The following is a 27,362-nucleotide window of genomic DNA, read 5'->3' as shown; positions in this document are numbered from 1 at the left end:
GGGCTCACTGAGCGACTTCCCATGCTCACTTGGAAGGCTTGGGGCAGGCTGCCCAGGTGCTGGCATTGCTGTGGCCATGTGGGGCTTGCCACCGCTGCTGGTGCATGCCCTCTCCCTGGGTGACTCCACCTTTGCACAGTTGCTGCTGCTCACAAGCCAGGACCTTAGGTGCCATGGCAGTGTGGCCTGGCACATTCAGGGCCACATCTTCAGCAGCCTGGACTGCATGGCGTTGTGTGCCAGGGATGGTGACGGGGTGCCTGGGCAACACAGGAAGGACTCCGGGTGGACACGTTCTCCCGACCATGGAGTCCGTGATCTGCATCTGTCCCAGATGTGGCTCTGCGTTGTCTCTGAATGTCCACCTGATGTGGTCTTCCTACCCAGAGCATCTGTCCTTTGTCTGACCCGGAACTCCCCCACTGTGGCCAGACTTACAACCCAGAGTGACCATGTTGTCTGGGTCCAGTCTGGAAAGTGGTATCTTCAGCCTTTATTCTTATCGGGCAGAAAAGGGGAAATGGGACAGGCTAAGATTGATTTACTGAGCACCCATAACCTTCCATATGGTCTCTCACATAATCCCCACAGTGAGGCCAGGAGACAGGTGCTATGTCCTCTCAAACTCTTTTCTTAGGGCACGTGCTTTGGAAAGGGTCTCAGAAATCATGTAATTAGATGCACAGATTTCCTCCAAAACTGATTCTCAAATTAGGTAGGTAAAATCCCTGGGGCAGAGTTTAGAGGCCCAGAACCCTCTCCTACAGCAGTGAGCCTGGGCTTGTTTTTTGCTCTCCAGGTCATTCTGATATACACCAAAATTTGAGGACCACTGTGCTCAAACTTCCTTTAGAAGGGCCAAACTGATGCTGACATACCTCAAATGATAGGAAGGTCAGTGTTACAAGGCAACCCAGTCTATTGGTCAGCTCTGACCAATGAGGTCTAGTTCGAAAAGGAAAATTCCCCCTTTGAACCATACACCCTGATGCAGGGTGACTTGGCACTACTCTCAACACCCATAGATCTTTCCATCTCAGTTACTGGTCAAGCTGCCTCCTGTATGGTTTCTGAAAACCAAAGGGCAAGACAAGCCATGGAACACAGCCTCGCTTTGGTCCGTCCCCTCTCCTCTTTCACCTGGTATCCGGCATCCTTCTCCCACCCAACTCTGAGGTGTTCACTGAGGCCACAGTCCCCAGGACACAGGCCTCCAGGGATTCTCAATGACCCAGTCACTTTGCAACAACTTCTAGAGCAGCTGTTGTAACAGCTCTGAACCCACCCGACAGTCCTGCCATCCAGTTCTTTCCTTCTTGTCCCTGAAGATGGCACAAAACTGGAAAAAGCCACAGTGAAAGGCTGACCCCAGAGCAAGTGGCTCTTTCAGGAAGGGCCTGGGAAAGGACAGGTACTGACATGGTGTGCCAAGAGAGGGCCAAGGCCCTTCACTAGCCATGAACTCGGGCCTTCTGCACCCTTTGCTCATTGCTGCCACTGTAGCACTCCCAGGCCATTGTCCTTGCTTCCACCCGCCGAGTGGTGTCTGCACCTCAGTGGGCAGCTCAGCACCCTCTTACCAAGTAAAACAAGGCAGAGGGGCAGTGTGAGTGTCCCAGGACCCCCAACTCTAGGGACAGTCAGCAGCTCATGAGTAAGCACTGTCCTCACCAGGAGGGGTTGGAAGCTGGAGACAGGTCCTGAGCTGCGCATGAACTAGCTAGCTAGCCCCTCTGCCTGGTACCCACTGGCGTGTTTGGGCTGATGAGTCCACAGGTCCTGGGTCTGGTAGTCAGGACCACTGCCATGCATGCTCTGCTTCCATCTGTGCCTGGGCATTTTGAGCCAATGGTAGTACTTTCAGGCAGCCACCAGTGAGGACCCTGATGCTAGTCTTCTTCAGTCACGATGACCCCCTCACCATACTGCTTGCCTGCACGAGCTCCTAGCCAGCGGGCAGCAGGTGGGCATGCCGGTGTGGGCGCAGGCCTAGGAGAGCTGCCACCACATGGCCCACTGCACCAGCACCCTCTCAAGTACTGCAACATCCTCCTCATCACCTTCCTGGGGAGGCCAGGCCTGGCATCCCCCACCACAAGCCCAGCTCTAATGGGGCTCTGGGCTCCAGCTCACCACCAGGACAGGCCAGCTGCCTCGTGGACACAGACAGGATAGCAGAGGAGTTGAGACCTCTTGATTTATTCAGATTATTTAATATACAATGATGCAACTGTGACCCCAAAGTGTGCAAAGTTAAAGCCTTTGACTGCAGCAGAGAGGAGAGGGTGGGGATGGCACACCTAGGGTGGTGGTGAGTCAGGAATGATGGGCAGCCTCCTCCCCAGGGACAAGGACAGGGGAGTGGCCTGAGGAGCAGAGCCCGGGAGCCTAGGGCCAGGGGAAGGGGGCAGAGACCTCCCTGTGGCCTAGGTCTGGAACCCAGAGGTGCCACGTGGCTTAAGGGGGCAGCAGCCTGGGAAGCGGCCAGAGGCAGGGCCAGGAGAGCACCATTTCTGGGGCAAGGGGGAGGGAGGGAGGTGCCCTACAGGAGAAGCAAGGGACGCCACCTGCCCCAGGGTTGGGGGAGCCGGGGCTGGAGCAGGCTGCAGCGAGAAAGACCTGAGGCAGGCGCACGGCCTGAGAGCCTAGGCTGGCTGGGCTCAAGGGGACTGAAGAAGGGGGAACAGGGGGCGGGGCTCCCAAGGCAGGCCAGCTCTGGGAGTGGTCCTGACTCTGCAGAAGATGCCCAGGGAGGGGTGCAGTCCTCAGGGCCTCCCCTCCTCTCTCCCTGGAAAGTTGCCGGGGAATCCGTAGTGCAAATCTGTGGACTGCTCAGTTACGGAGGGAGGCTGTGCCCAAAGGGGAACCTTGAGGTGCACCCCCTCCACCTCCTCGGCCTCCACCACCATCCTCAGTACAGCCGCTTCTCGTAACTGTGGGCACAAGGCAAGAAGGGAACCAAGAGTGGGTGTGTAGGTTCTGCTCCCTTCCCAGATCACCCTGCACAGGCCCTGGGCCACAGGGGTGCCCCCCAATGCAGGAGAAGTGGTGAGCTGCAGAAGTCCCTGCTTTTCAGCCATGGGGGGCACATGGAGAGAAAGAGCAGGCCCTGAGCCTCCGTCTTCCCCAGGCCAAGGCCCCTGAAGAACCTCGGCAGGCCAAGGGACAGCCACGCTACTCTGGCCTCAGCCACAGCTGAGTGGCCTGTCCTCAGTGCCCGGTGGGGAGACACAGCTCAGGAAAGTACAACCCATCCCCACAGAGATGAGCCTCTGCAGCCCATGTCTCCACCCGACCTGTGCACACACAGTGACCCAGGAGGCCCCTGTGGTCACCGGGTCCAATCCAACATAAGCAGCCTCAGGCCTGTGGTCAGGAACATCTCTGTACCCCAGAGGGACTGTCTCCACTGGAGGAAGAGCCACTGCTGGCTGCTCCCACCACAGAGCTAGCCCTAGGGTCCATGTCCCATGATTACACCCGGCACCACCCCCAACCAGGGCCCCCCACCCAGCTCCCACCTAGATGGCCCCTGCTCTACTCTACGCTTGGCCCGGGCAGCGCGGTTACTTACACGGCAGAAAGGTATAGCTACGGGAGGATGGGGCAGAAAGAGACACAGGTTAGACACCCGCCTGTACTTGGGGAGACAGGCCCTCTCGACCAGGGCGGGGCCACATGCCTGCAACTACCGCTGCCAACTAGCACTGCCCCCACCCACGGTTGCCCCAGCGCCAGCCTCGGAATCTGTCTCTCTGTCCTTCTCCTTACCAGAGGGCTCGTGCCCCCAGACTCCACCTGCCTGCCAGGTGCTGCCACCAGCAAGAGCCCAGCACACCAGCCCCTGCCACCAGCCACCAAGCTTCTGGGTAAGCAGGGCCTAGGAGCCCAGGAGGGGCTAGTGCCCTCTCCCGTGCCCTGCTCGGGGGGATGCCCGAGGGGAGGGGAGGGGACTGCCTGCATGGCGGCTAAAGGACAGGGTTCAAGGGTGGCCTGAGCCCTGTAGGAGAGGATGACAAGGTCATCTGGCAGCAGCATCCATTCCTGGTGCAGACAGTCCATGGGGTCCCTGAAATCTCAGCTCCACCTCTGAACCACAGCCCCACCTGCCTGACCCAGTGCCAGCCAGCTGGGGCAAGGAGGCCACCACACTTACGAGTGCAGGCCGTGGACACCGCCCTCAATCTGAGCTGACATGGTCCGCTTCTCAAACTTGAGCTCTCCTGAGTACATCATGGACCTGCAGGCAGGTAAGTGGAGCAGGTCAGGGGCACCAAGAGCAGAGAAGTGAGTGAGAGAAGGGAAGTAGGGAGGAGCCAGAAGCCTCCCTGGTGCCCCACCTGCTACACCCTTGTCAGGGCACTCACCGCAGGACCGACAGGCTACGGGCACCAATATCCTGGCAGCCGTGCTGGATACCTGCTATGAGGTAGGGCACGAACTTCTGGATGGAGCCTTTGTCCTGGATGGAGCCCGAGACGCCCTGCGCAATCTTCACCTTATCCCCCTCACTGCACGGAGGGCAAGGCGGCTGAGCAGAGAAGCCCGCAAACAACCCCACCTCTCAAGTGCACCAGAAGAGGGGATACCACCCAGGACCCATGGCAGCCGTGCGAGAAAAGTATGGATTCTGAGTTGGGTGGCCCAGGTACTGGCTCAACTATACTACATGTGCCCTGTGCCTCGGTTTCCAGAACTATCATGTGGAGGCCACGTTGGGAATCAAAGGCATGCATGGAGACTGAAGGGCTGAGGACTCATCTGCCTGGGGCCAAGGTTCGGGTCATGGCACCTGAAGTATCGTTTCTGGCTGCTGCTGCTCTTCTCCATGGCATCCAACGAGCCCATGCCCCGGTACTTCTTGAGCCTCACTCCATCTGAGAAGAAGTACTCGCCGGGGGCCTCCGTGGTGGCAGCAAGCAGGGAGCCCATCATCACTGTGGTGGTCGAGGGGGTCAGTGCCTCTAGCTCCACAGCTCCAGCCCCTGACTGGCTCCCAGCACCCGACTGGCCTGCCCAATCCCCGGCAGCCCCCTCACCTGTAGAGGCTCCAAGGGCCAGGGCTTTGACCACATGCCCCACAGTCTGGATGCCGCCATCCGCTATGACCGGCACACCAAAGCGTCGGGCGTACTCGGCCACCTTGTACACGGCAGTGCCCTGGGGCCGACCACAGGCCATCACTACAGGAGGGCACACAGGACAGAAGTGTCAACAGCATCACAGGGGCCAGGTACAGGCCCCTTTTTCTTTGTGCCCTCCCTTCACTCTGGAAAAGGGACAGGGCTGTGTGCCACTCCTGAGGCACTAGGCAGGTGGCAGCAAATAACACTAGGGTGAATGTCACACCAGGGATCTGGACCACCCCACCTGTAACAGCACCAAGGGAGATCCTGATGGGGGCAGCACTAGCGGCTTCAGAGTCTAAGAACCCCCAGACAGGTGCACACAGGCCTGGTGGTCCCCAGCCTCACCTCTCTGTACATAAGTTCCCCGTCGAGGCTTTTATTTGCAAAGCCTGTGACTAGGATAAGATGCTCCTTTGGGATACTGGTTTGCATTTCTATAAGTTTAATTGTCCAAGGTGCTTAAGTGTTAGGTTCTAAGTGGGAATTCTCAGAAACCAGCACTTATCCAGAGATGCAAGCAAGGCTGGATAAAGTAGGGAAGAGACCTTCTCCAGAGGTACCTTTGGTGTGTTTCGTCCCTGTTGCATCCCAAGGTGTAGCACAGTGCCTCACACACAGTAAGGGCTCAATCAATATATTACGTGACTGAGCAAAGGCTTGTGTTCCACCACAGTGGTCAGTTAAGGTGAGGGGCAGAAACGCAAAAGCAGAGACTCTGAAGACCAAAAGGGGTAGATGTTCTGAGCAGAGAAGACCAAACGGATCGCTCAATGTTCAGGTAAATGTCCCTCACTAGAAAGGCAGATACATCCCCTCAGGCCAAGCCAGGACCCACAAGTCAGACACTAGTTCCCAGGGAGCTCCCTTCAACCACGCAGGGACACACAGCAGGATGTCACTATCCCTCACCTCGTGTTCAGGAACCCACCCAAGAAAAGGGCTTTGTGACTGAGTGGAACCCCTCTCCCTGACCACCATCACATGGCAGTAAGGGTGCATATCCTTATACATTTAGGGACATGCTGTCCCCTTGACCTAAGTATCCGCCTTGTCACAAAGCTAATCCAAACCCTGAGCTGGCTTCCAACAGGCACTTCAGACAAGTACTCACACCGGCCTGGGGCCTCGGATAGAGTCTCTCTGATCAGAATCAGAGAAGAGGCTGGCACACACCCACATTTGGCTCATTTCTTGCTCCTGCATCCCCACGGCTGTGGGCCAGACAGGCAGAGTCTGAGCCTGGGTCACACCAGAACCCGCCATCCTAGGAAGGGGCCTGGCTGAGCAAGCCCTCAACATGCATCTGCTGACTGAGTGTGAGGCCCTGGGGCCTGTGGAGGGCTAGGGCTCTGCTAACTGCCAGTAACTCATTCTCCTATTGATTCCTACCTTCTTGGGTGATACAGATGGAGCCGCAGCCCATGCCCACACGCAGCCCGTCCACGCCAGCATCAATCAGGTTCTTGGCCTGGGCTGCCGTCACCACTGTGAGGGGTGGGGAAGACAGTGTGAGGGTGGGATAGCCCCGCCCTGTCCTGGGGATCCCTGTGACCCCATTCCAGCCCCCCACTCAGAGTGACCAAAGCCCATTTATTCAGTCCTCTGCCCCCCATGCAGGAGTGGCACCATCACCTGGGGATGCCAAAGGACAGAAAAGTTACCCAGAGAGGGGGCAAGAGCCATGGGGTGAGAGGGGACCGTGCACTCACCATTGCCCCCAATCACCTGGAGGTGGGGGTACTTCTGCTTGACGTAGTGTACCATGGCAATCTGATACACAGAGTTCCCTTGGGATGAGTCCTGCGAGAAGGGGGACAGGGAAGTTTAGGCTTTACTGGCTAAGGATCCTCACTAGGGGAGGGGGATCTTGAATGGACAAACTCCTAAAACTGTATGAAAAATGTAATGAGAATGCCTTTCTTTTTTCTAGGAAGACAGCTGCCAGCTCTCAGCCGATTCTCAAAGAGGCCTGCCATGGGTTAAGCAACACTGATGTACAGTCTCAAAGCAAAACCCACCGCATGGACTAGACCTCACAGCAAGGAGATGTTTCCTGGGGCAGTATCTATTCTTACCAACTCACTAACCAAATTAAATTACTTAACCTCTTCAGCCTCAGTTTCTTCCTCTGACAAGAGGGCACAGTAACGGTACGTCAGGGGGCTGTTGCGGGGATTGGATGAGTTCATTAACATGAAGGTCTTAATGCTGGGCCTGGCAAGTGGGAGGTTCTCAACAAATGGGAGCTGTAACTATTTAGGGTCAACTTCTGAGTGCGGAGAGCCCCCAGAGGGGTCCGCAATTTGTTCTGAGCTGTCAGAGTACCAGTGACCCTCCTAATTCTGAGGCTTAGAGGTGAACCTGGGTCTCCACAGACCTTTACTGACCCACCCCCACTCCCGGGCGGTGCCTGTACCAGCACTATGACATCGGCGCCCGCCTGAGTGAGCAGGTCAAGGCGGTATTTGTCATCCTCGCGGGTGCCCACGGCTGCACCACACAGCAGCTGTTTGTGGGAATCCTTGGAGGCCAAAGGGTAGTCCCGGTTCTTCTTCAGGTCGGTGCGAGCAATGATGGCCACTAGCTCATCACAATCATTGACGATGGGCAGCTTCCCTGACCGAGGAATGCAGAGGTGAGTGAGAGGAAGGAGCTGACCTCTGGGGAATAGGGTGGGGTTGGAGGGCAACAGTGAGAGTGAAAATGGTCTAGGACAGAGACTCCGCTGAACTACCCAAGTCAGCCACTAGGCGACAGCACCCACCCAGGAGTGCAACTAGGGACCTGGGCCTCTTCGTAAGGAACCAGAAGCTAAGAAACCTCACAGCCAAGCAGGTTCCTGGAGCTCTTCTAGCCCTGTGGCCTGACCAAGCTGCAGTGGGCAGCCCCCAAGCACAGCCTTTCACTGCTGGGCCACAGGCTACAGTGGCCGAAAACTCCTAGCTAGGGCACAAATGTGAAGCTTCCCTGCAGAGAGGAATATGTGCCCTGCCCAATACCACCCCCAGAGAACCATCCAGTATGGGCCAGGGAAGCATTTCTCAGTACCTCTTATAGGAACTTAGTGAATATTATGTTAACAGCCCCAATGTCAAATAAATTTAATTGTATGACTTCTCAAAGCCTTTAATAAACTAAAAGTACAATTTTTTATTGCAAGATGGTAAGATAAAGAAAGCATTTTTTCAGACTTTTAAGACCCACAGCCCTTTTTTGTGATGAGCATTTCAGAGGACTAGTTTTTTTTGGAAACGTACTATGAAGATGCTGAGTATGAACGGGTTTTCCTAAGCCAGGAAAAGGACTGTAGGAATCACTCTGCAGCCTGGGGTTGTTATTCAAATCTCCCCCAGGCCCAATCTGGTTGCTGGGACAACCTGTAAGGCTGGGAAGGAACAGGGGGTCTTGGGGTATGGGGAGCTAGGCTGTGAGGGTCTGAGTTTCTGCCGACTCCCTGGTACCTTTCTTGCTGCGCTGCAGGATCTCATTTGCCTCTTTCAATGTCACACCTGCTGGAGCCACCACCAGCTCATTCCGTGGTGTCATCACCTGTGGGGCCAGGAACATTTGCCTGCAGGTTGGCAGGTGAGAGAGAAGGGAGCCAGACCTCCCTCTGGTCCCTGGTCACAGGCACCAGCCTGAGGCCCCAGGGTGTGGGGTCCTCTCTCGGCCCCAGCCACACTTTCCCTGCCCTGTACGTACCTCGCTGAGGAGGGTGGTGTGGTCCTTCTCGGCAAGGAAGTCGATGTCTCGGGAGGTGACGATGCCCACCAGCTTGCTGCCCATGGTGCCCGTCTCAGTGATGGGGATGCCAGAGAAGCCATGTCGAATCTTGGCCTCCAGCACATCACCTACAGTGTGTGAGGGGCTCAGCACCACAGGGTCTGTGATGAATCCCTGTTCAAATTTCTGTGGGCAGAGACCGGGAAAGGAAAAGACTGGAAAAAAGCTGGAGGTGGTGTACAGCCTGGCCATTCCACAGAGGAGCCAGGGCCCTCAATAGGGTCGGGGACCAGAGAGAAAATGAAGGCTGGGCCCTGGGCCACCATTGTGGAGAAGGGCAGACAGGACCCCACAACAGTCAGCCTGAAGAGTTGGCAAGGGAGGGAGGAGGACCGTGAGGTGGGGCTGCCAGGTGCTGTCTTCTTTCTGGGGATGGGCCTGGTACTTGCCTTGACCTTCCGCACTTCGTTGGCCTGGAATTCCGGGGTGCAGTTGTGGTGAATGAAACCAATACCGCCCATGAGCTGGGGTGGAAGGGAAGCGTGGTCAGAGCCAGGAGCCCAACTCTTCTCACTCTGCAAACCTCACCTCTGATTCCACTTCCTCCAGATACCCAGCCTACCCCATGCAGTCCCCTCAGCCCTGGGTCCCCACCCAGGTACCCAACTCACAGCCATGGCAATGGCCATGTCAGCCTCTGTCACAGTGTCCATGGGGGAGGAGATCAGTGGTGTCTTCAGTGTGATCTTCCGAGTCAGGGCTGAAGTCAGGTCCTGAGGATGGAGGCACAGTCTATGTTAAGAGTTTTATCATTCACTCAACAGACATTTACTGAGCTCCTCCATGTACCCAGCACCAGGACAGGCCTGGGGATAGGGCAGTGACAGAGCAGATGAGATCCCTCCTATCTATCCAGGAGGTGACATTCTACTTGGACAGAAAGATGACAAACAAAAGCATAGGATAATTTAAGTCAGGATAAAGGCTCCAAAGAAAAACAACAAGGCCAAGTACCCATTCGAATAAGGATGTAGAAATCAGGAAAAGCCTTCCTGGGAGGTGACAAGTGGGAGCTAATCAAGTCAAAGTATAAGGGACTGTCATTCCAGGCAGACGGAACTATCTGTGAAACCTACCCTGATTCCAAGCCTTCCTGAGATGTATTTAATAAAGTGAAAGGCTAGTGGAGTACAGGAAAGGGAGAGACACAGGGGGCAAGGGGAAAGAGGTGAGGGGTGCGGTAGGATGTGTGGCCTTGAAGGCCCTGGAGAGGAGCTTAGATTCGATTATGAGCTGAGAAGCTACTGGAGGGTCTTGGGCAGAGGACAGACATGATCTGATTTATGTTTTGAAGAGGTCAGGCTCTGATGTGGAGAATGAATAATAGGTAATAAGGCTTGAGGCAGGGAGACCACCAAGGAGGCTAAAGACAGATCCAGGCAGGAGATGCTGGTAACTGGGAGGGAGAAGTTATAGGAATGGGTCTATTAGACATCCAGACAAACAGGTAGTAAGGGTTTGAGTTCAAGGGAGATGTCAGGATTGCAAGTGGTAGGGAATGGTAGGGAGAGCCATATCACAGACACCTCTGAGATTCAGGCCAACAGCGTGAATCCTAACCCCCAAAACACTCAGACACAGACTTTGGTGTATGACTGTTGGAGAATCACAGGTCCCTGAACTCCCCCTTCTCCTCTCACATCATACTACAGGAGAAGAGCCACAGCCTTCCTGACAGAGGTCACAGGACAGGGAGATCTTTGATGGCCAGGAGTGGTCTTTCCCATCCCTCTCTTCCTGGAAGCTTGCCCAGGGTCCAGCACAAAGCTAGGGTGCTTGGTTAACTTTGTTAAACTCAACAGCTGGGCCAAGAAAGTTTCCTGGTTGCTGACAGATTTCCTCCTAAAAATCTGTCTGAGTCAGCACTGGCTACCCAGGGTGGACGTGAGCTTCGCCAACATGTAAGTGATCCAGGCACACCTAGGCCCTTTGATCTTTCATGAGAATCAGATCTGAATAAGTATCAGTGGTAACAGCAACAGAAAAGAAACTATTTGTATAAAATCTAACTCCTTCAAATTCTGTTGCCAGTTCTTATATATTGTGGATCCTTAAACAAGTCTGTTCACCTCCTTTAAAGTCTCCATAATTTTACTGGTTTCTATCATGTCCTTGCTCAGCATTTCAGACAAAATACAATCTTACTGATCTATGGTAATAAGTCAGCCACACCCACACCCATCCCCTCCCAGGGCCTTTTTGAGCCTCACCTAGGCTCTGTCAGAGACTGTGCCTGACCCACCACTCAGGAAGCCCCAGAATCCCCACAGCTGTCTCTGCCCCACTAAGCATAACCCATTCCATGTGCCAGTTTCTCTGGCAGCAAGAAAGGCCACATTCCCAGGAAAAGTCTCTCTCACACTCTGCCCTTGAGCAATAAACCAGCCTCTTCCACCACATACACAGCCCCTCTCCCCCAGGTCAGCAGAAAAGGTACTCACCACCTCATCAGCTATGAAGTCTATGAATCCTGGGAGAATCAGGAAGTCGCTGTGAAGAGAGAAAAGTGAGTATTACTGTTAGGTGGGTGTGGGGGGGCAGGGTCTGCCATGGCAGGGGAGGCAGCACTGGGGTAGGGAAAGGGATAGAGACTGGAGCCCTGAATTCTGCTGCCTGATCAGGGGTGAAGCACTCTCATGCCTCCCACTGCATCTTGCCAAGTCTTGCCCAGAGAGCTACAGCCAGAGGCAGCAGGAGGTCTCTAAACTTGGGGTGCCACCAACACTGTTGGCCCCAACTGTCCATTGCCTTTAGGGCTCAGAGTTATTCAAGGGACACAGAGGTTGGCCACACACAGCAGATACAGTGCCTGCCCTCGAAAACTTCTCAATCTTGATTGGGGGCAGACAGAAGTAAGCATGCAATGAACCTGAGAACAACTTAGTAGTACAACATGGCATGGACAGCACACTCACAGGAGAGCTGCACCACCCAGTGCTGGGGCTGCTGAGTCATACAGGGTTCATAAGAGCATGGAGAGACCCCAGGGGGCTGAGCCCAGGACATGTTCTGACAGCACAAGCACTTGGAAATGTTTGCCCAGTTGGACTGGAGAAACCAACAGAAATGGCCTGGGATGGGAAAGAGGAGGAACAGGCCTTGTGGTTAGGATCAGGATACTGGGGCCCCAGCCAAAGCTTGGCAGCTGCCAGCACTAGGGTGGGCCATGATCACAGCAAATTCCAGAAGGTAAGTGCAGGCCTGCATGGGTATGGCATGCTAGGGCCACAGCCCATGGACTCAATCTGCCTAAAATCACAGGATCCTTGACAGACATACCCCAAAGCAAATGTTCCACATTTCAGAACACTCCCTACTGGACTAAGCAAAGCAGCAGGCACCCCAGTGTTGGAAGGAAAAGCTACAGGGTGGGTGGCAGGGGTGGGGTTTTTAACCTGCCTCAAGGCCTAGAGAAACGCTTAGGAATTTCCCTAGGGAGTTTCCCTGGGAGACTTTAGTGAAAAATACACCAAAGGGATACTGTCTCCCCCATATCAAAGACCACCAAAGAAATAAAGAATCTTAACTGCTCCTGCCCCTTGGCAGCCCTTCTTCTGTACAGGAAAAAGGCCTCTTTGGCTCACTTAGAGGCCAGAAAAGAAATGCTGGAGTCTGGGCCACTTAGCATTTTCTAGGCATTATATACATCCCTCACCCGGCCCACACCACAGCTCTGGAGAGGCAAGAGGAGACACTCCTCAGGAGTGGCTGGGTATCTTGGTGTCTAGGGGAACTGCCAGCCAAGCAGGAGTGCTTACAGGAGAGGGAAGGGACTGGCAGGGGACAGGGCAGGATGTTCTTGGCTTGCCAGCATCCCCACTCCACCCCAGCCCCAGGTTCTGATGCTCCTTCCTGGCATGCACACAGCCTGCAGCCAGGAGAGTTAGTGCCAGGCCTGCAGCCTACAGGACAACTGGCCCAGGGCAAATGGAAATGCAAACAGAGCCTGAGGCAAATAGGTTCCATCCTCCCCCAAAACACCATGCCAGGTGGACTTGCGGGGATGGGAGTCACAGAATACCCATGGGAGGAGGAGGTCAAGGGGAGACACCAGTGCTAACCTGTGGGCAGATCATGAATGGCACAGTGTTAAGAGGATGGATAGGTCAGTGGGAAAAGGAGCCATCCCAACTGCCCATCTGGGCCTCTCCTGAGAGCAACACACAAGCAGCTAGCTGCCTTAGCTGGGCCCCCTCTGTCCTCATGGTGATGCTGAGAGTGAGAGGGTGTCCTAGACGGATGTCTGGGAAAGTCTCTCCATAACTCCCACATACTGCGTTTCCACATGCCCCAAGGACCCCACCATGAGGCCAAGATGCCCATGAGAAAAGAGGGCAGGCCAGACCCGGATCTGGCCAGAAACGGGACATAGCACCGAGGGCCGCCTTGTCGCTGTGCCACGTCTGCTCGTGGCGCGGGCTGCTTTCCTTCCCTTGCCCAGCCCTCCCCGTCCCCCCCACCGCTCGAGTCTCTCGAATGGGGCCGAGGAAAGCGGGCATCACCGAAAGGGGGAGCGGTGCACGTGCAAGACCGGGGCAGAGGGGTCGTGGCGCGCTGGTGCCTGCACCGAGGTGGGGTCGAGGCCCCCCGCCCTTACTTGTAGGTGAGGCCGTCGGCGTTGGCGAAGAGCTGCTGCGCGGTGAGCCCATCTTCAGGCACGTAGCCGGTGCCGCCGCTGATCAGGTAGTCCGCCATGCTGCTGGGGTACACCGCGACCCGACATAAACACCCGCGCGTGCCGCCCCGCCGCCGCCGCTGTCGCTGACGCCGCACCGCGGCCACGCTGCTGCCGCGAGCCGGGCGGGCCGGGGGCGGGGGCTGCCGCAGCGGCTAGGAGGACCCGGGGCACCGCCCTCTCCGCTGGTCCCTCCCACGGAGACCGCCGCCTCCGCCCCGCGCCGCACAAAGGGCCCGGTGGAGCCCGGCCCAGCCGCCGCCGCCGCGCGCACACCCTGCTCCGTCTGCAGTGGCACAGCAGCCGCGCGGGCCGGGCGGGAGAGGGGGAGTGGGTCCGGCGGGGGACTGGGCAGGGCCAAGCCTAGACACGCCCCCCCACAGCTCCTCGTCCCGCCTCCTAGGCGCCCAGCAGCACCACGCCCCGCTCTGCACCTCCCGCAGGCCTTGCGGCCCCCATTAGCCCGTGTGTCCCCTTGCCCCACCCCCAACTCCCCAGAGGAACCTCTAAGAAGGTTTGGCTTTCCCCAACACTAAGGCCCGGATTCTGATCAGGGCCTGTACCGCGGAAGAACTCGTCTGGATTCACAGTTCCCCAACACGCAGTAGTTTGAGAGTAGCTTCCGCTCCCCGAACCCCGACATCATTCCTAGGGGGCAGCCACTCTTAACAATGACACTCCCTGACCTTTGGGCGGCCTTGAGGTCCTCTGCAGTTTACAGGGTATTTTTCATAAATGATCCCATTTACTCTACAATCCATTACTTTCCAATTAATAGGTACCCCTACTTTATAGATGCAAAACCTACAGTTCATTTGGTAGCGGGCAAGTACCGCCTCTGACTCCTAGTCCAGTGCTTCCATCTGACATCCCTATCCCCAGCTCAGAAAGTGGGGTGCAGACCAGGCATTTTAGCCTCAGAAAGGAAAATTTGTTCTTATCTGGGTGGTGGGAAGATGAGGGAAGATATTGGGCCTTGCTTAGGCAAGTATGCATACAAATTAGGGTAGAGGCCTGGGAAGTTTTGAGAATTTCCTGAAGCATAGGTTTGGTAGTCTTAAGGGCTCTAAGATACAGATTTCTACATGGTGGCAGCGAGATTAGGTAGCAAACTGATGCAGATGGGGGCAGGTGGGATGGCAGGGGGAAGAACTTGGGCAAGTAATGTCCCCTGTCGCAGCTCAACAATGCCAATGTTGCTACCTCTTTTTATTTGGGAGGGTAGTGTGGTGGGAAGATGAGGGAGGGTCTTGGGCCTGTGACCAGAACTGCTAGTGCTACCCTCTGACCAAAAGCTAGAGAGCAGATCCTCCACCCAAACTCCACGGTCTCCTCCATCTTCCTTCCTCTCCTGGTCTCCTTCCACAGCTCACTTCTTGGTGAGGTGAGAGAGGTGGGGCAGAGACACAGTCGTCTCCCTAGCAAGGTGGCTGTTGGTCTGTGGCACACTCTCCCTGCATTCCCAGTGCTGGGAGGCTGGGTTTGTTTACCTCTCAGCAGTGTGGTGGCAGCCAGGCCCAGGGGAGGAGGCTCCCTGGGATGCCCAGCCTCCCCCAGTGACGCCCCAGGACCCTACCAGCAAAACACAGACTGTTCCATTTGTGGGCAGAGTGGAGGGGAGGACAGGCTTCCCACAGAGCGGGGGCAATGAGGCCCAAGAGACTGACCTGCTGGAGGAGATGCACAGTATCCAATGTTCTCCTTCCTCTTACTGTGGGAGATGTGAACATCACAGACTGCCCCCTCAAGCTTCCCTCTCCACCAGTGGACCCCCAAGGAGGGCTCCTGGTGGGGGCCTCTAAAGGCCCTCTGGCTTTGGAAGGGAGGAAGTAAACCTGCTGGGCCCTCTGGTGAGTGGGGGCTGGGGCCAGCTTTCCAGGGATCCTGGGAAGCACTTCTGATTCCTCAGGACTCAAAGGCTCATCCAGAGGGCCTGTGCCATAAGACAAGGGGGTATCCTGAGGGGAAGAGCACTAATACCTCCCCACTGGCCAGCTAAGGCAGACCACCCAGCAAAAGCACGTTTGGCCATTCAGAACTGACCTGGGGCACCTTTCTAGCCAAAGAAGGATGGGGCTGTAATGGCAGCGCAGGCACAGAGTGCAGGTGGCAGGTCACAGCATGGGTCAGGAATGCTAGGGCACTATTCCCCGTTCCACCAGAGCTAGGGCCCAGGACTGGGGCTGGGTTCTGCCATCTCTTCATGTGACTTCTGCCTTAGTCTGGAATTTGGACCCAGGGGAGGAAGCTGCCAAGCCAAGTTGTGGGGAGGGTCACCTTCCCAGTGACGACCTCATGGCCCCACTACCCTTATGCTGCTCCACACGACCTCCTGCCTTGACCCCCATCAGTCAGAGCTCCTCATTACTCTAAGCTGCTGGGCTCAGCCCTGGGTTAGACTGTCCTTTTCCGGAGGCTGTTAATCCCCCCACCCCCACCCCCACTTGCCTCCCCCCTCTTCCTGATCTTCCCCAGCTGCTTCCTCCGTGGGGAGGAGACACCGAGGCAACCACTGGGCCTCCTCAGCCTGAGGAAGGGCTGTTGGTCCCCAGAGGCTCCCTACCTAGCAGCTGTGAGGACAGCAGGGCAGAAGAGCCTGTCTAAGCCCCTTCCAGCCCCTTCCTCAGGATAGGGGAGGATTAGTGCCTAGCTGGGCACCAAGGTCTAGGCTGGGAGCCTGGAAGTGTCTATGTGGTCTGGGATTTTTTTAAGAGAAAGATTTCAAAACACTTGTGAAAGAAGGATTTAGGGGAGTATTAGCGGGGAGAAGAGGTAACAACATTGGCATTGTTGAGCTGGGACAAGGAACATGGCTTGCCAAGTTGAAGCCAGAGAGCAGTAACACTGGCCTCAAACCCAGGACTTCTCATCCAACCCTGTCCTCTTCCCACAGCTTTAAGCTAGCGGTGGCAGATGGAGGTCTAGCCAGCAGGTTTTGAATCTCAGTACACCACCTGGCTGTGGCTCAGGTTTTATACAGGCTCTTTGGAGCCTGGTCCAGTGGGTGGGGGAACAGCCCCTTGGTGCAGAAGTACAATTCGGAGAAGGGTTGCTCCTACATGGCCCTGGTCTGAGCTCTGAAATGATACTTTGGCATTACTTGGTCTCACCAAGGGACTGCCTCCATCAAGCCCTGAAGTGCCCCACTCTGCTCTCACACCTTCTGTAGCCTCTCCCTAGTGCTCTGGACCCTGAGCCCCAGTAGCTGGATTTCTAGGATGGGAGGAAGGATAGGGCTGCCTGAACCAGAGTCAATTCTAGAGAGGCTGCCTGGAGGGGCAGGAGGGTCTAGCAGCCCCTTAAACTATTAAAAGTTCGTATATAAGGGGCCTCCCCCTGGTCAGAGCTGCAGGGCTAATTCCCTCAGACCACTCCCCACCCCCCCAAACCCAGCTTCCAGGTCACCTCCCCAAGCTGCTGAGCACTAACAGATGGAGCAGAGAAAGAAGTCCAAATCCTCTGGACCAGAAGCACAGTGGAATTGCATTTCAAGCTGTGATACAATCCAGAGATTAGCCACTGTTTCCCTTTCAGCCAGTCCCCCTGGAGCTCAGCTCAACACCCCCACTCTTCCTCCAGTAACCCCAGCAGGCTTAAGGGACAAGGTGGTCCTGAATCTTAGGAGAGACACCTGCACTGGCAGCCTCCACAGACCTCAGTAAATGGTGAGGAAGGGACAGTGTCCACACGTGGCTCTGAGAAAGCATCCATCTGGACACCTACACCTGCCAGTAAGACTGTGAAGACAGTTCTAGGAGGAAACAGCTAAGGAGGGATAAGCAAAGTTGGACTGGGACTCCAACAAGCACTGTTTGAACCCCAGAAGTTGGAGTCACTTGGACCAGGTGTCGTCGGGTGTGCAGTGGAGGTCCGACCCAGAGCTAAGATTTTAGGGAGCGTTTTCTTGACCTGCTCCCCGGTACAACGCAGCACCGAACCCTCTGCACAGTGCCCTCCTGCATCCCCCCAACCAAAGCTGGGTGAGCAGCGTCTGAACCCGGTTTCAGGAAGTTAAGGTTGAGGCGGTTAGTGGGCCAGGATGGTGGTACTGCCCCTCCCCTCCCCCGCAGCGCCGGTTCCCGGAGCCGCCGCGCCCGCCCCGGATGCGCCCCGCGCGCTGTGCCCTGGGCGTCACCTCTCGGGCTCGTAGCCGGCCTGCAGCAGGCGGGCGCTGTACCGCTGCGCCGCCGTCTCGTGTCCCGGGTGTTGCCGGGCTCCGGGCTCCGGAACAGCGGCGGCTCCGCCTCCCTGCAGCGGCTGCGGGAGCGGCCCTGACCCCGCTGGCAGAGCGAGCGGCCCCTCCATGCGGAGGCCGAGGCTCAGGGCCGGCAGGAGCCTCTCCGCCTGGAGGCACCCCGGGCCCCCTCTGGGGAGTGAGAGCAGCCTGGTCGGGTGGCGGAGGGGGCGGGGACCCCGGGGCGGGGTCTGAGAACAAGGGGCGGGGTCCGAGTGCCAGGGGCGGAGCAGCTCGGGGGAGGGAGGATCTGAGAGCCTGATGGACTCCGCCCCGACGCCGCGCGCGCGCGCGCACACACACACACACACGCACACACAGACAGACACACACACGCACAGACGCGCACACGCACCCGGCTCCGCCGCCCCCTCCCCAGCCCCGCGCTCCTCCTGGCCGCTCTATGCGAATGCTCAGATCCAGCCCATCATTCCGTCCCGGGATCAGCTAGGGGATACCATGAGATGGAAGAAAAACTGTAAAGAACATCCCCTTCCTTCCTTTCGGACTTTTCCAGTTTCTCCGGGCCACTTCTAAGTAAACCAGAAGAGGAAAGGAGCTCAGTGTCTCTAGAGGCCGATAGAATGGACCTTTGGAGCGCCTTCTACCGGCAAGCCGCAGACCTACCTCGTTAAGTCAAGAGGCGAGGGAGACTATTCATATCATATCTCTGCCAACTGTCCTCTTTGCTTGTCCAACGGACTCCATCGGACGGGAGGAAAATAGATTTCCCTCAGCTCTTATCTGCCACTACCTGAGGTAAGGTAAGGAAGAGATAAAGATGCAGACTCCTTAAGGAAGAGGGCCTTGTCTTCCGTTACTTGTGGTATTCCAGTGCGGCTGAGCCCTCAAAGCTGTTCGTTTACTGACTAGAACATACCTTTTCCTGTTTCATCAATGTTATTATCATTGTCAGCAATGATTGAACACCTAGCAAAGGTGGTAAAGAAAAGTAAAAATCCTTGCCCTCAGACAATTTCTTTGAGGAGACAAAGTAGATAAAAATAAACATTGACCATTCTTACACCATATTCTTTAAAAAAATCTGACAATCTTGAGGGAGCAAATGGTAAACATTGAGTGAATCGGGGGTGTTAAGATGTATTTCAAGGAGGCAGAGTTATGAATCAGATTTCTCAGCAACTATTTCACAAAATAATTGAATTTATGAAAGAGTAAGATCTTAGATTTTATCCTGCCTGGTACTTTTTCCCATGCAAATACACACCCATTCCCGAGATTCAGAATTAAAACACAATTTCTTTGACTCTTGGCCACGTGTGAACTCTTGTTACCATCAATGCCATCATAAACAATATTTTTGCTATAGAAATGGTTATGTCTCCTCAAAAGTCACATTGAACCTAATCCCTAATGTGATGCTTTTTGGAGGTGATTAGGTCACAAGGGCAGAGCCCTCATGAATGGGATTAGTGCCCTTACAAAAAGACCCCAGAGCTCCGTCACCCTTCTGCCATGAAAGGACACCACATCTATAAGCCAGGAAGGAAGGTCTCGCGAGACATAAAATTTTCCAGTGCCTTGATCTTGGACTTTCCAGCTTTCAGATTGTGAGAACAAAATGTTTGTTGTTTAAGCTACCCCATCCGTATATTTTTGTTATAGCTACCCAAATGGACTAAGACAATTTTGTATAACAGGATTATTTCCATGTCCCTGCAGATCTCTCAAAGAGATAAGTGTGGTCTGATCTAAGCTATACAAAATGATTAAATCGTTTTTCTGGTCCCTATTCTTGAACCAATCATTCTATACACAGAAAGAGCCAGAAACAGGTTTATGACTATAAAAAGGAAAGGTAGTATATCAAAGAGGACTAGAACTGGCAATTAGGTGAGCCTAAGTCCAAATCTGGGCTTCTTTGGGCTTCTTACTATATCATCACCAAGTCACAAACTCTCTGAGCCTCAGTTTCCTCATATTTCAAATGGGGTTAACATCTGTCTCATAAGGTTGCTTTGCCACTAGTGAGATAACACATGTGAAGTTCCTGGCTCTTGGTAAGCTCTGAATAAACAGAAGCAAAGATTATTCTATGCTAAGTAAGTTATAGCTAACTTCTGCACTTTTGACCCACAGCTAAAGCTGGTAGGGCAATGCAATTTATGATAATTTCAATTATATATTCATTCAACAAATGTTTATCAGGCACCTCCCATGTGCCAACTAGATGCTGGAAGTGCAGTGGTGAACAAGATGGTCATTGTCTCTGCTGCTGTGGGCCTTAAATGCACTGGGGCAGGCAGACAAACAGGCAATAAGGGTACAATGTGAGAAGGACACCCCTCCACACAGCCCAGACTCCTGGCAACACAAAGAACATAGCCAGTTTTTCTGAGAAAGAAATGAAGCAGAGTTTACTTCAAAGGCCCCTGGAAGAAGGCAAAATGTGATAAGTAAATGATACACACATACATAATGAGTGGGCCCTGGGTAGTGATTGAGACCTGGCACTGCCGCAGAGTGGCTCTGTCTTTTCTCCAGGGCTTGTTGGCTACAAATGAGATTTGATAGCAAACTATTCATTAGAACAATCACATCTCAATGGGATAACCTGAGGGCCTCAGCATTTCATATGAAGGGATTTCACCTGTAGTAATGTCTAGACCAGGGTTCTGACTGGGGCATTTGGCAATGTCTGGGGACATTTTTGATAATCATGAGTAAGGGGGATTAGGGGGTTTATAACTGGTACCTAGTGGGTGAAGGTGAGAGATGCCATTAAACATGCTACAGTGCACAGGAGAGCCCTTCACAACAAAGAATTATCCAAGCCCAATGTCAACAGCGCTGATATTGAGAAACCCTGGTTTGGAGGAACTATTTGAAGAAAACTGAACGAAGGTAAAACTGCTTAATCTTCCTAAAGCTGGTAGGACAATGGGCATTTCAATTTTTTGTACATGAAAGAGCTATTTATCCTCACTGGGCCTGTTTCCTCATCTGTGATATAAGAGAGTAGATCTTGTAGAAAGTCCTTTCCATCTTGAAACAACGTATATGAATCAAATACAAATAGGATTAGGGTGCAATTAACATAAGGGCTGTAAAGTTGAGGGGTGGCGGTCCACCTGGGTGCTAGTCTGTGTGCACTCCTATATTTTCCAGGCTTCCTGAAGTCAGGCATATAGTCCATTCATTGAAAATGTATGAAGTGTGTACTATGGGAAAGGCACTAGTACTGTGGACAAAGCATTAGAGGAGTGTAAAGAGGAATTAGATACAGCTCTTGCCCTTCAATCACGCAAAGTGTAGGAAGGCAGGAAAAGCAAGGATAACTATAATATGAGACTGAAACAAATGATGAGGAGACCAACATTAATTGAGTATGTATGTGTTAGACATTAGAATAGGCACTTTTCTCATTAATCCTGTTTCCCATTATTTATATCTATTTCTCAGGCAAGGAAACTGAGGTTCAGGCGGGTAGAGCAGCTTGTTCCATAATCAGGTAGTGATTGGTGAAGCCCTGTAAGACCCTGAGCCTGTTTATTCCAACATTTGAGCCTTTAAATACCTTCCAGGTAACTCTTGTCTTCTCTTCCCTCAGACAGAACCTGACACCATCAGCACAGAATCCAATACAAGGTTTAGCCCACTTCAAAGGATAGTTCAGATTATTTTATGGTTCAGATTTTGATCTGAGTAGGTATCACCTGAAATAAATGGAGTTTAGCTTGGAAATATTTTTATGGCAAAGTTTCTGCAGTAGACATAGCAAAGAACCTTGCTAACAGTTTTTCCTCAAGATTCACTGTGGGAAGAGAGTCGACTGACCTTTTAGGAGCAAATATGAATATATCTATCCTGTACAAGTGTAATTTAGGCCTCAAGGTAGCTATCATAATAACTTCTACTTGCACTTCTAGCATTTGGAAAGGGTGCATTGATTTGTTCAATAGATAGTTATGGAGCACATGACAGGTATAGCAGTTTGCCAGACACATTAGGGTATACAACAGAATCTAGTCAGGAAAATGAAATATTAAAAGCTAAATACAAAATCAGGTAATTGTTGTCAATTAGAGGTGATTTTGTCCGCCAGGGTTCATTTGGTGATGTCCAAAGGCATTTTGGTTGTTACAATAAGATGGATGCTGCTGGCATCTAGTGTGTAGGGACCAGGGATGCTACTGAACATCCTAACATGCACAAGCTAGCCTCCTCTCCTCCCAAACGAGTTATCCAGCTCAAAATGTCAATAGTGCTGAGGTTGAGAAGCCCTGATATGGAATAATTACATGCTCTTTGGTGGTGCCATGAGTTTTTGAGAAGAGGAGAGCCAAGCCCATCAGTGGACTGATCAGGGAGGATTTAACAGAGGAAAAGGACCAGCATGGGTCTTTGAAGGAGTTAGAATTTAGGAAAGGAGGGGGCCTGGAGGGGGCGTTCCAAGGAGGAAGTATAGCTCAGCCAGGAGGGTGGGACAGTGAGCGTGTCATTGTGGCTGGAGCATTAGCTCCACTGCACAGCCTGCAGGTCCCTGGGGTGGGTGAGAAGCCAGTCGTCCTGCTGCCCGGACCCTGGGCTTTCTCCACTGCAGTCCACCTCACCTGAGCTATGGCCCCACCTCATGTAATATCTGCCACCAGGAGCCACATGGGATTTTCAGGGAATCATGCAAACAGAAGCTTTCTTCTGTCCTGAATGCAGCTGGCCTATCTGGAACATCACTATCTGTTCATTTGAAAGATAGAAGCCGAAACACACACACACATAAGCAAGAACTGGACAGAGGCTGGTAAAAGGTGGAATCATGTTCTAAAGAGCACAGACACACAATGAATAGTCAACAGACTAGCTGGGGGAAGAGAAGCCAGCTGGTCAATAGAAGCAGAACAGCTCTCCGGAGCAGCAGGTGTGGCCACCGGGTCACTGTGAATGAGAAGCCAGCATGCACGGGAGAGTCGGGAAGGGAGAGGCTGAGTCGGGAAGGGAGAGGCTGAGTCAGACAGATGTTTGGTGGTGTCAGATCAGATGAAATGGCAAGAAAATCTCATCTGCTGGAGAAAAAGGGAGAATGGGGATTTCCCACTCAGAAGCTCTGAGGAGACAGAGGGCAAAGGTTGAGAGGAACTGTCCCAGCCCCAGTTCCCCCATCTGCTTGTGTCTCTCCTCTCTAGCCTGTGTTTAGGGAAGAAGGGACCTGGAGGGAAAGCATCCAGGAGCAGGAGCAGAAAAAAGAGGAAAGGAGAATGAAGGGCAGGTGTTTCAGACTGGAGGAGATCATGCAGAACCCAGATTTGGGGACAGCCCCAAGTGGTTTGCCAGGGGCTGCCCACAGACTCCTCAGAGGCAAGAAGCCATCCAGACACCAAGGAGGCGGGTGAATCAGGGGAGGAGCGCCCATGGAGACTAGAGTTTAGGATGCCTGCAGGAGGCAGAACCCCGAGCATGTGGCTCACTCCCACCCTTGCTTGCCACCAACATTCCCAGCAATGGGGTCGATGGGAGGAGGCAGGACCCAGGCGCCAGAATCCTGACTCTTCTCCCTCATCCCCTTCTGTCCCAGCCCAGTCTCTATGGCTTAAATAGCCAGGCAGCTTTGCTAGGAGCCACCCAGCTACTGCAGGCTTTTGCATTTCCTGTGAGGCTCAGGTGAGGTCACTCAGGGCTGGTGAAGGGGTGGGGTGGGGTGGCACAGAGGGTGGAAGCCTCCAGTTCAGGAAAGATCTATGCCAAGACCACAGCAGCTCCCTGTGTCCATGCCCACAGCATCCTCTGCACTGGGTCCCCACGGAGATGCCCTTCCCCTCACCACAGGGGCACAAGTGACATCAAGAGCCTGTCTTTGAGGACAGCCTGCCCACCCTCCCTAGTTTGTATTTCCAACCATTTCCCAGGCTGGCCTCATAAGAAAAATGTAAGCAATGTGCAAGCTACACGTTTCTCTTGCCTGGGAGTCCCTGACATTATCACAGCCACAACAAACTCTGGCCTTCACCCCAACCCATTCCTGCCTCTTGCCCAGGGCTTGAAAGCAGAAGGGTGCAGGGCACTGTGGTGCCAGTGTGGGCCCAGGGCACCTGCACAGGCCCCCACCCTGGGCACTGCATTGTCTGGCCTGAGGAGTGGTTCTACGGGTGCATTCCTGTTCCCAGGGTGCCATGAGGGCAGCAAGGGGAAGATACTCCCATCCAAACTAGGAGGCAATTGGGCCCCAAGTCCCGAAGGAGCCCCACACTCCCTCCCTGCCAAATATGCCCCTGCCTTCTACCGCCTCTTGCCAGGTTATAGAAAGCAAGCTGGACAGACAGAGGGCAGAGGGGAGAGAGGTGAAGGGGACCTCCTCCTCCTCCTTGGGGTGAAGGCCTGGATGTTGGGGGCAGATGGTCACAGGAGTGGTAGTCCCAGGCCCACATCACCCCCTCAAGCCTCCCTCTGCCCGCTGGTACTGCCTCCCACTGCCGGATCCATCAAGGGACACATGTGGGCACATCCCCTCCCGAGCCTGCTCCCAGGCCTCCAGACCCGGGTGGCTCCCATAGCTGTAGTCCCTCCTGCCCCATCCACCCACTCACCTGTGACACCTGAGGGGCTGCAGGAGGGGAGTGATCTGTGCTGCTCTCTCCATACCTCCCCCCAAGCGCTCCAGTCCATCCTCAGGACGGATGTGGGGGCTGCCCAAGGTTTCCTGCTGGAGATAAGGGGCCTCTGGACAGATCCCCAGGGTCTTGCACAAGCCTCCTGCCCTGGGTGACCGCTGCCCTGCATCCACAGCCCTGCCTTCCCTTCCCAGGGTGCGTCTGCAGCTCAGCCGAGGGCCCCTGGGGAGGGAGGACCAAGGCACCTCTACCTCCTTGAAGGTGCAGGGGCGGCCTGGTGATCCCAGGCCAGGGTGAGATCTCGGTGCCATGGACGCCCTTCCTTGCTCCCCTCCCCCTCTCCACCCTCCCACTGTAGGTCCTACAGTCTTCACGCCATGCCATATCCGAACCGTGGCAGAACCTTGACATAATCCCACCCGCCTTCCAGGCAGGTCTGAGAGGGAGAGAGAGGGAGACAGACAGAGAGACAGACAGGATGCCCTAATCTGCAGCTCCTTCTCACTACATACACTGCAGAAAGGAGAAAGACCATGGTATCTGTCCTAAAACGCCTGGAGACACTGCTCTGTTTCGTTTCCAGCCAACCAGGAACACTCACAAGACTGACAGCAGATTTAGGAAGTGGTTTGAAAAGCTGATTATCACCACTGAGCTACATCAGAGTGGGTTTCTGTGGCCCCTAGAAACCCGAGCCAGCTGGGGGAGGGGTTCTGGAGTGGAGTGTCTCTGACAAGCCCGCTGAAAGTAATGGAGGCTCTGCCATCATCGCCCTGAGTGCTGGCGTGGGGGGCGGGGGAGGCCCTGGCTCCGGCCCTGGCCACGGGGCATCGCGTCCGTCCCAGAGTGAGCAAGCGGGAACCTCTGCAGCCCTTCTGAGCCGGGGCCCCTCTGCACAAGTATGTGTCCCCTTTCTTTCACACCTTGGCCTCTGCTTCCTGCTGACTCATCCTTTGCTTTTCTGAAGCTTGTCGTTGTGATGGAATTTACTCAAGCCTCGGTGAGGTAACACAGGTGCAAGCTACTTGAAAGTGCTTCGGAAATGTTGAGAACTGCACAGGCACAAGTTATTTTCTGTGTTTTCAGCAATCAACAAGTGATTTCAGGGTCCTTGCCAGAGTGAGGGGAACCTGAGATCCATCTAATCCAACTGATTGGAAATGTGAGGCTCAGGGAAATGAAGTGATTTTCCCAAGACCACACGGAGCAGTTAGGCCAAAACTAGAGTCCTGGCAGGCAGCTAACGATTCACTGAGCATCCAGTGTGTGACACTGCTACACTCTTTACTTATGTTGATTCCATTCCACACAGCGACCTAAATAATATTCCTAAAGTTAGAATATTAATTTTATAGATGAGGAACCTGGCTGAGAAAGGTTTTTTTTAGTCGTTTTTAAAAACTGACATATACTTCACATATCATTAAATTTACCATCCGTAAGTGTACAATTCAGTATTTTTAGTATATTCACAAGGTTATGCAACCATCACCACTGTCTAACTCCAGAACCTTTTTAGCACCCCAAAAGAAACCCCACACCCACTGGCAGTCACTCTCCATTCTTCCCTCCCCTTGTTCCTGGCAACCACAAAACTATTTGCAATCTCTATAAATTTGCCTATTCTGAACTTTTCATATACATGGAATATAATGGTATGTGGCCTTTATGTCTGGCTTTTCATTCCATTTTTTCAAAATTTTGTTTACATACAGTAAAATTCACTCTTTCGATATGCAGCTGTGGGTTTTGACACTGTATAGAGTCATGTAATCACCAACACAGTCAAGATATCAAATGGTCCCCATTACTTCCTGCTGACCCTTTGTAGCCAACTGTCCCACCACCACCACCCCTAGTCCCTGGCAGTCCCTAATCTGTTTTCTGTTCCTATAATTCTGCCTTTTTCAGAATGTCCTGTAAGTGGAATCATATAACATGTAGCCCTTAAAGACTGACTTCTTTCATGTAGCATAATGCATTTGCAATTCATCCGCACCACTACCTATCTTGTATCAGTAGTCCCTTCGTTTTTACTGCCCAGTAGGATTCCATTGCATGGCCATATCACCAGTTTTTTAATCCACTCACCAACTGAAGGACACCTGGCATTTACGAATGAAGCCTCTGTAAACATTCACGCACAGACTTTTGGGTAAACATAAGGTTTCATTTTTCTTGGATAAATAGGAGTGGGATTGATGAGACATAAAAGTGTATGCTTAATTTCATAAGAAACTGCTAAGCTGTTTTCCAAAGTAGCCAAACCATTTTGCCTCCCCAGTTCTAGTTGCCCTGTATCCTTGCCAGCATTTGGTATGGTCAGGGTTTTTGTTTGTCTTTTTGCCATCCTAATTAGTACGTATGAAAGGGTTCTAAAATTTGCTTAAAGTCGTACATATAGTGAGTGGCAGAGCTCACTCACTTGTATTTAATTGTAATCTGTCCTCAAAATCCATTCCTTGTCTTTTACACGTTTTGCTCCTTAAACAATTCATAGACTCCACTTTGACTTGGGCACAGTAATGGGTGACTGGTAAATACATTCCACCAGTAAGAATAGCCCAGGTTATGTTGCAGTAAAAACAACAAAACCAACTCCCTGTAACTTCAAATAACAAAGATTTATTTCTCATTTATTCTGCATGCCCACTGAGGGGCAGATGGGGCCTCTGCTTCATGTTCTCCTCACTCCAAACTCAGCCTGATGGAGCAGCCACTACCAGCAGCATTACCACTTGCTGTGGCACAGGGGAGTAGAGCTCTGAAGGGCACCCAAAGAAAATCAAATATTACAGCCTGGAAGCAATGCCATCACTTCCACTTACATCTCAGTCTATGACCACACTCAGTTGTCAGGGCCCAGGCACCATGTGAGCCTACCATATGCCAGAAGGCAGAGAGGAATGAAAACCTGGTGAACAGTTTTAATATCTACCATATGTATTACAGATAATTGTTGATTATTTAGAAGG

At 53.4% G+C, this 27,362-nt stretch overlaps 1 protein-coding gene across 3 annotated transcripts; it reads right to left on the bottom strand.

The window, feature by feature from the left end:
• Nucleotides 1–2,180: 2,180 nt before the first annotated feature.
• On the bottom strand, nt 2,181–17,993 carry IMPDH1 (inosine monophosphate dehydrogenase 1). 3 transcript variants are annotated; one of them, XM_073238483.1, is made up of 15 exons: nt 17,723–17,992; nt 13,510–13,611; nt 11,354–11,402; nt 9,524–9,625; nt 9,302–9,376; nt 8,832–9,038; nt 8,591–8,678; nt 7,546–7,745; nt 6,839–6,929; nt 6,519–6,614; nt 5,040–5,183; nt 4,793–4,937; nt 4,368–4,511; nt 4,157–4,240; nt 2,181–2,933 (listed from the first exon to the last, which is right to left on the bottom strand). In XM_073238483.1, exons 1-15 carry the CDS (start codon nt 17,890–17,892, stop codon nt 2,912–2,914), a joined length of 1,719 nt encoding a protein of 572 aa, XP_073094584.1. In that variant the 5' UTR covers nt 17,893–17,992; the 3' UTR covers nt 2,181–2,911. The 3 variants fall into 3 exon arrangements, with proteins under 3 accessions (XP_073094584.1, XP_073094585.1, XP_073094586.1); XM_073238484.1 differs by having other exon boundaries at nt 13,510–13,608; XM_073238485.1 differs by lacking the exon at nt 4,368–4,511 and having other exon boundaries at nt 17,723–17,993.
• Nucleotides 17,994–27,362: the final 9,369 nt, after the last annotated feature.

Source organism: Manis javanica, chromosome 6, assembly GCF_040802235.1.
Source record: "Manis javanica isolate MJ-LG chromosome 6, MJ_LKY, whole genome shotgun sequence".
NCBI lineage: Eukaryota > Metazoa > Chordata > Mammalia > Pholidota > Manidae > Manis > Manis javanica.
The sequence above is the reverse complement of the archived record's forward strand: the minus strand, read 5'-3'. Positions and strand labels throughout refer to the sequence as shown.